This window comes from Mercurialis annua, linkage group LG8 (genome assembly GCF_937616625.2).
Source record: "Mercurialis annua linkage group LG8, ddMerAnnu1.2, whole genome shotgun sequence".
In the NCBI taxonomy this organism is placed as follows: Eukaryota; Viridiplantae; Streptophyta; class Magnoliopsida; order Malpighiales; family Euphorbiaceae; genus Mercurialis; species Mercurialis annua.
In genome coordinates this window covers 4,249,674-4,258,122 of record NC_065577.1, presented here as the reverse complement: position 1 = coordinate 4,258,122, position 8,449 = coordinate 4,249,674, and the positions used below count along the sequence as shown (strand labels likewise).

Sequence of the window (8,449 nt, the reverse complement as noted above, 5' to 3'; positions counted from 1 at the left end):
CTAATTATCAAAAAAGTAAAAGTTTAAGTACTCGATTGCTGGAAAAAATAAAAAAAATTGAAATTTAAGAAGGTAAAACTAAAGACGAGAGATTAAATAATCAAGAATTATATAGTTTAGAAATTCCAAAATAAATTTAACTTTTTTTATAATTGAAAAAAGAAGCAATTTTTGGAGCAATCGAACTCGCGACTTGGCAGATTACTGTTTAACGCTTATATCATTTGAGTCATAATGCTGGCGGTAAAAAAAACTTAGAAAGATTAGAAGCTGGATAATCATAAACTTAGCAGAGCTCAAAAGAAATGAAATGCAAAACAATTCAAAATGATCCAAAAACAGTGCTGAAAATTCTGCCCATTTCTTCACAGCCTGTAATATTATGATTATTAGACCTTAAAAATCCACAACAAGCCGACAATTAGAAGATAAATCCAAGCACCCCATGTGGAATTTTTCTTTTTCTGCTCAACTTTCAGTGTCAGACTTTGCAGCTTACTCATTCATTCTCTGCTCCAGTTCTAAGTTTCAGAGTCTTTAGCTTTTCTTCCTCCCCAAGTTTTGTTTTAGTTCATCAGCCATCATGTGGGACTCTGAGAGTGAATCTGTTTCTGGTAGAGATTATGGCAATGGAGTTCTTACCACTAGTAAACATGGTGTCAAGACTGATGGATTTGAACTTAAGGGTCAATCATGGTATGTTATTTAACTGAAAATTTATGTTTTAGTTCTTGTTTTTTAAATTATTAAAACTAAAAAAAGTAGAAAACTATGCAGGTTTGTTGCTACTGATGTTCCTAGTGATCTTCTGGTTCAGATTGGAGATGTTAATTTCCACTTACACAAGGTATTTTGAATTTTTTAATTTCACTTATGTTAAAAGTTCAGTAGGTAGCACGGACATGGATAGAAAAAGCAGACAGACACTGCGAAACAATGTTATTTTTAAATTCTTTTATGTTAGAAATGAAATTTCGCGTCAGAAACGTGAGTTTCCGACATGTTTTTTTAAGTGAGAAATGTTGATTGAATGAAGTGTCTGTGCTGCTTAGAACGGAATTGAATTGAATGACTCACTTGTTGTTGTTGTTGTTGTAAAAGTATCCTTTGCTGTCGCGGAGCGGAAAGATGAACAGATTAATATACGATTCGCGCGATGTAGAGCTGAACAAGGTTGCCTTAGATGATATTCCAGGCGGACCGGAGGCATTTGAGCTTGCTGCAAAGTTCTGTTATTGTATTGCAGTTGATCTAACAGCAGCAAATATCTCTGGCCTGAGATGTGCAGCAGAGTATCTAGAAATGACAGAAGATTTAGAAGAAGGCAATCTTATATTCAAAACTGAAGCTTTTCTAAGTTATGTAGTGTTATCATCATGGAGAGATTCTATATTAGTGTTAAAAAGTTGTGAGAAACTCTCACCTTGGGCAGAGAATCTTCAGATTGTTCGAAGATGCAGCGAGTCGATTGCATGGAAAGCGTGTGCAAATCCGAAAGGGATACGATGGGCATACACCGGGAAACCCCAAAGAGTTTCTAGTCCGAGATGGAACGAGACAAAAGATTCAAGTCCTAGTCGAAATCAGGCACCAGTACCTCCGGATTGGTGGTTCGAAGATGTCTCGATTTTAAGGATCGATCATTTCGTTAGAGTCATTACAGCAATCAAAGTAAAGGGCATGAGATTTGAATTGATTGGAGCTGCAATAATGAAGTATTCAGCAAAATGGCTCCATGGTTTGATCAAAGAAGGCGCGGAGGGTTCTGTCAACGAGGGGAGCAATAGTAGTACGAGTAGTGGCAGCAGTTGGAAAGGCGGACTTCATATGATCGTGGCCGGAACTAAAGACGAGATGACTCCGACTGTTCAAGCCAAAGATCAGAGAATGATAATTGAGAGCCTAATCAGCATAATTCCTCCGCAGAAGGATTGCGTGTCATGCAGCTTCCTTCTTCGCCTTCTGCGAATGGCTAACATGTTAAAAGTGGCACCTGCATTGGTCACCGAGTTAGAAAAACGCGTCGGAATGCAATTCGAACAGGCAACATTAGCAGATCTTTTAATTCCTTGTTATAGTAAGAGTGAGACTATGTTTGATGTAGACCTTGCACAAAGGCTTTTAGAGCATTTTCTGGTTCAAGAACAGACGGAAGGTTCGAGTCCAGGTAGACAATCATTTTCGGACCAAAGGGGTACTGCTAATCCAAATGCTAAAATGAGAGTTGCAAGACTTGTTGATAGTTATCTTACAGAAGTTTCTAGAGACAGAAACTTGTCTCTAACAAAGTTTCAAGTACTTGCAGAAGCTTTGCCTGAATCTGCAAGAACCTGCGATGATGGGCTTTATCGAGCTATTGATTCTTATCTTAAGGTAATTCCTCTCCTTCATCTAATCTTTATTTTTCCATTAAGATGATACTTTGAATTTAAGATTGATAGTTCTAGTGAACACTTAAATTTTAGATACAGGGATAAAACATAGACAATAACTTCCTACTTATATTGCACGAAAACTTATCGAGTTCTACATTTCAGCTAGTCATTTCTATTTTAGAAATGATTTTGAAACTCTGGAACTCTACATTTATAGCCTAGTCTTGTAAAAAATGTTGTTTCTCTGTTTTCTGTTTCGGCATTTCTCGTTTCCGCATTTATTTTTATAGCCTAATTCAACTTGAATACAGTTTATATGCTTGCACCCTTTTTATGTGTGTTTATATGTTCATTTGTAGATGTTATAGTTCTAGTTCCTAGCCCAAATTCCACATACTATAGTTCTAGAAACAGAACAAAACTTGTGTGTGTAGGCTCTAGTTGAACAAAACTTGTGTGTGTATGCTCTAGCCATGGCCCGGTTCGAGCCTGGAAAAATCGGAACTGGGCTCGAACCAGGTTCCCCATCAAAGTATGGAATGCTAATCAGAATCTAACTATAACAGGCTCATCCAACGCTCTCCGAGCATGAAAGAAAACGCCTTTGCCGCGTAATGGACTGCCAGAAACTATCAATCGATGCATGTATGCACGCAGCTCAAAACGAAAGACTACCGCTACGAGTTGTGGTACAAGTACTCTTCTCAGAACAGGTAAAAATCAGCAATGCACTTGCAAACAACACTCTAAAAGAAGCCGGAGACTCGCAGTACCAACCGATGATACCGAATCGGAAAACGCTCCTGGAAGGGACTCCACAGTCATTTCAAGAAGGATGGGCAGCTGCAAAGAAAGATATTAACACACTCAAATTCGAACTTGAAAGTGTGAAAACTAAGTACCTTGAACTTCAGAATGACATGGAGACTTTACAGAGACAGTTTGATAAGTTAACCAATAAGAAACAGACAGCATCAGCATGGAGTACAGGATGGAAGAAGCTGAGCAAATTTACAAAGACTACAAATTTGGAAAATCATGAGTTGGGATCTCAGATTGCAGGTAATACAGAACAGCCTAGAAAGACACCAAGAAGATGGAGAAATTCAATTTCTTGAAAGACAAGTAAAAAAACGCTTTTGAAACTCCAAAAATTTATATTTATAACTTATATTTATAAAAGATATTGTTTTACGGTTTTCTGTTTCAGCGTAGCGTTTCCGTTTGCGTGCAACATAATTTTCACTGTTGTTTTGTTTTTTTCTTTTAGTAATTTTTTTTAGCAATCATCTAATATGTAGTCATGTCATAAGTGAGTTTGTCAATTCTTAATTCAAGGTGTACTTGGTTTTCTTGAGGGATAAGGATATATAATTGAATTTAAAATCTTTTTCCCTTGCTCATGCAACAGATAAATTTTCAGAATAATCAAACAAATATTTAGCCTAGATCGTTAAAATGTTGAGTGAAACTATGAATACGGATTTACTTTACCGTATGCATGGATATTTAATTAATCGAATAGAATTATCAAATATCATACTTTATACTTTTTGATAATAGATATCATATAAGTAATTAACATAAAAGTTCAAACTTTTGTGATATACATATATACCCTGTGCATGTTTTATCCATTCTTGAGCTCTTGAAGTCCAAATCATCCATGCAGACAGAGCATATAACAACTTAACTGGGGATATGCATATTTCGGTTCAGATCGGTAATAAAAATGGCATAACAGATTGAAATTTGAAGAAAATAGGAACCGAAACAAATTGAGGAGCAAAAATCGGTTTGGTTCCCTTAGATTTTACCAAAATACACGAGCAATTTTTCTTGTTTAAAATTATAAAGAAAAACTAAAAGATGTTAAAATCGGAAATCAATCTAGACCAACTAGGACATAAATCATTAAAAACAATGTAACATCAAATTAAAGTGATTGATTTATTAATCATATATCCATTCAAATGAAAAGGTGGTTTTGATGTACTATGTCTCGGATAATGCACAAAAATTGCAAAGATGAAAATGTAAAAACAAAATATAAATCTGGAAGATAATTTGCCACGGAATTTATATAGCAATAAAATAGTTTGCCACGGAACTTATATATAGCAATACCGACAACACACCAGAGTGTTCATTGCCACATTTGTAGGCCAATAATTGGAGGCATATAATTCTGAAGAATGATTTCAGATTCTGAATTTAATTCTTATAAACAATCAATCACAGATTGCATTATTGGGTCCTACCCAGGGGACAATAATTTCTCAAATAAAACACACCCAACATGCACCATGGCCAACCTAAACGTACCATTGTAATTTACCAATTTACTGGCCAATCAGTTGATACTATACTAATCTAAAATTATACTGTAAGGCTTACTAGAAACTAGGTGGCACACATATTTTATTCAATCAATGTTTTCGGTTAGGAAATCATGTCTGAAACTTCTATTAGAATTTCAACTTTAATTTTAAAAAACTCTAAAATAACAGCATTTCGATGTCAAGTGTTTCATTTTGCCGTATCTGTTAGGGGTGAGCAAGAATTAACCAAAACTGAATCAAATCGATCGATTTTTGTTAATTTGGTGAAAAAGTTTGGGTTAATATGGTAGTTCGGTGGGTTTGGTTACGGTAAAAGAATTTAAAATTGAGTTAACCGAATCAACCATATTGATCAATTTTTTTTTACTTTTAGTTATTTTTAATAACGTATTTTTATTTGTTTAACTGAATTTATCAAAGTAATCAACAAATTGAGTCGATTTGGTTTTGTAATTTTAAGATTTTAATAATTTGGTTTAATCAGTTTCGGTTAATCTGAACAAGTCGGTTGGTTCGGTTATAGAGAAAAATAATTCAGTTAATTTTATTTTGGATTAATTCAGTTTATTCTTAACCGAACCGACTCAGTAGTCATCCCTATCTGCTTCCGTGCTACATAGACTAGAAATATTATAATGTTGAACCAGTCTCTACATTAGTGACATATAAATGTAGCCTATGTTGCAGGGAAATCAAAACCTTGATACAAAAATATGCTAAAACGAGAAACGAAATAAATACAAATTTATGGAGTTTCATTAGTCTGTTTTTTCTAAAATAGAACCGAAACGCGTAAAATTTGATAAATTTCCATAAAACGGTAGCATAAGTAAAGTTGCTTAATTTATATAGAATACTACTAAACAAGCGAGCAGCAAATAGACTTAAAACATATCAAAAAGCACATTTAACTATATATGATTGGATAAACCAATGATTTATAGCTCAAATGATACATGTACTTGGCGGAATTCTATGAAAATCGTGAATTTAATTCCTCCCGCAAGCGCCAAATATCTCCCTCCCCAGAGATCAAACAAAATATGTGGGGGGACAAGACAATATTAAGTGCCACAGTGTGACCAACTAATGCATAAATTGTAGTTTCGCAATCAACTTTAAGCAGACAACAAAAAGAAGGATATGAATTGCTGATCCCATCTCATAATTTCTAGCAAATTATAAACATTGAAGTATTGAATTGTTAATCGCAAACTTTCTCTAATTAAGACAAGTCCAAAGAAAAAATAGGTCTAATATTAAAATGAACTCAATGTTTGATATCCACTGTTAAAATCTTAAAACAGTAAGATGGTCACCGTTGTCTAGCAATAAGACGACATAAGTGTAACGGTCTTTCGAGAAATACTTTTGTCAAACCGGTAATATTCATGGAACAGTGCTTAATTATACATAAGTGTTGGTAACGTACCTTGCACGGCAGTTGCTTTATGACTAAGCAATAATATAGCAGTATCTAAATTAAAGCTATGGATAATTATGATTTGAAGAAGAGATGAATAAAGATGCATATATATATAGCTCAGTTAAAATTAGGAATTGATAAAGTCGCGGGTTCAAATCATATTCATATATGCAGTGACGGATACAGAATTTTTTTTCAGAGGGGTCCAAATTAACAAAATGATTTTTTTTAAAGGAAAAGCGATATAAAAGTAATAATCTTTTATTTTCTAAAATTGCCGCATAACAACTTTATACATCTTTTATTATGTAAGCAACCAAACAATCATTTAATAGTTCTTGTAATATTTTTAATTTAATCATTTCAATGGTTTTACATTTTTTATTTAAATATGATAGACTGTATTCTAATTATCTAAAAGAATTAAACGAAAATCATCTTAATTTGTTGAACCAGTTAAATTGTAAATCTTACTTGATTCTTACAAATAATTGTTTAATACAGTATATCTAGTATTATCTCAAATTGGACCGGTCAATTTGATTCATAAAATACTGTCAGAAATAATGTTTGAAAAGTTGGACTAAAATAACAATTCAATCAAAATAAACTTTAAAATTAATAAAATTTTATATTAAAACTAGTAAAAATTAAAAAAAAGTTATTGAAATTATACTAGTAAAAATTAAAAAAAAAATTATTGAAATTACTTATATTTATTTATTTAGTATATTATTGTTCTTAATAATATTTTAACACAATATGGAAATATATAATTTAATATATGAAGATAGCATGTGAATATGTAAAACATTAGTTTCTTATTTTGAATTGTGGCTTTAATATATTTGGCATATAGTAAATTTTAATGGTATAATGGGTTTCATAGTTTGTGAAATGATCTATGTAAAGTATTACTAATATGTAGTAGTAAAGAAAAACTCAAATTCCAGGGGGTCCAATGTCCCCCTTGGTCCAAGGGTGTGTCCGTCACTGCATATATGACGTCGTTTAAAATTTAAAGTCGGAATTTACCTCCCGTAAGAGACCTACATGGTTCAAATGAAAATTAATCTAATATAAAAAATTTAAAAATGTCTTTTCATAATTGGAATTCGTTCAAAAAAATTCATGGATCCCCTAAGATAAAATGTCCAACTTATGGCATCGCTTGATATGGGTTTTTAAAATGAAAGAACCACGTACAAAACTAATGATCAAACTATTACCTAAAAGATTTATTAAATTATGATAATTTCCTACATACACCCTACATTTAAACAGTCCTTTAGAATGCCACGTAAGTTCAATACAGACTAATTGATCACTTTAGACTAATTTTTACTAATAAATAAATTTTAAAACTTTCAGAAAAAAAATTCTTTGTAGTTTTAGTATTTTTTGTATTATATTTGATATTTTATTTAATAACGTTACATATTCATAATAATATGTTAATAGTTAATGTATAAATTATAAAAATGGATTCATATTAGTTAACAAAGTATCAAAAATATAAATTCTATCTTGGAAAAAAAATCTATATTATTGGGACTTTAGATAGTTTTTAATTAACGTATAATAATAATAATAATAATAATAATAATAATAATAATAATAATAATAATAATAATAATAATAATAATAAATTTTTCAGTTTATATAATATAAAAATATTTAAAATTTAATTGTCTATCAAATACTAAACTAGTTAATTAACTTATTTAAAGTATAGCGAATAGTATGGTGTGATCCACAACTTTGATTGTGGAAATTTTTTTCTTTTTAAGTTAATAATCCTTTTCAGCATAATTTTTCTTTTCAGTCCATGATAATTTTTATCTGTATAAGTTTGATAATTAGGTGAATGACATTTTTTTATTGAATTAAATAAAATATTGGAGGTTCAAATATCCTCTTTTGCTCCCCTTTGCTCTTAACAAACTCTAACCGCATTCTTAACAATCTTATGGTGGGAGGTAGGTTTGCTTCTTTTTGGCCAAAAATCACATATTCAACTCTAAATCCTTCTATTTTTGCAACAATTAATTATTTTAATCTTATATTATTAGTTTTAGTGTTATTTTTCTACTGATTTTCAATTTATTTATCTCATATGGATTTTGTTTTTCTCTAAATATGAAGTTTTTGTAAGATTTGTCGAGTTGTTGATCACTTGATGGTATCCACAATAAGTGGATCGTCCAAACCGGATATATTTTGCATTTTCGTGTAAAAGATTAATTTATTAATTTAAAACTTTTACAACTTGATTTTTGTTGTAGATTTGTAATATGATCTTTTGT

The 8,449-nt window shown here is 31.5% G+C and overlaps 1 protein-coding gene across 1 annotated transcript; it reads left to right on the top strand.

Annotated features, from left to right (window-relative positions):
- Positions 1 to 256: 256 nt before the first annotated feature.
- LOC126660064 (root phototropism protein 3) lies at positions 257 to 3,584 on the top strand. The gene is made up of 4 exons (XM_050353394.1): positions 257 to 696; positions 778 to 847; positions 1,102 to 2,373; positions 2,942 to 3,584. The coding sequence occupies exons 1-4, from the start codon at positions 584 to 586 to the stop codon at positions 3,491 to 3,493; spliced, it is 2,007 nt and encodes a 668-aa protein (XP_050209351.1). The 5' UTR covers positions 257 to 583; the 3' UTR covers positions 3,494 to 3,584.
- The last annotated feature ends 4,865 nt before the right edge of the window (positions 3,585 to 8,449 follow it).

Excerpts from the sequence above, each read along its gene's own strand:
- LOC126660064 (XM_050353394.1), top strand. The coding sequence starts at position 584 with ATGTGGGACTCTGAGAGTGAATCTGTTTCTGGTAGAGATTATGGCAAT. Across the intron at positions 697-777 it reads GAACTTAAGGGTCAATCATG|GTTTGTTGCTACTGATGTTC; the intron begins GTATGTTATTTA and ends AAAACTATGCAG. Across the intron at positions 848-1,101 it reads TTAATTTCCACTTACACAAG|TATCCTTTGCTGTCGCGGAG; the intron begins GTATTTTGAATT and ends TTGTTGTAAAAG.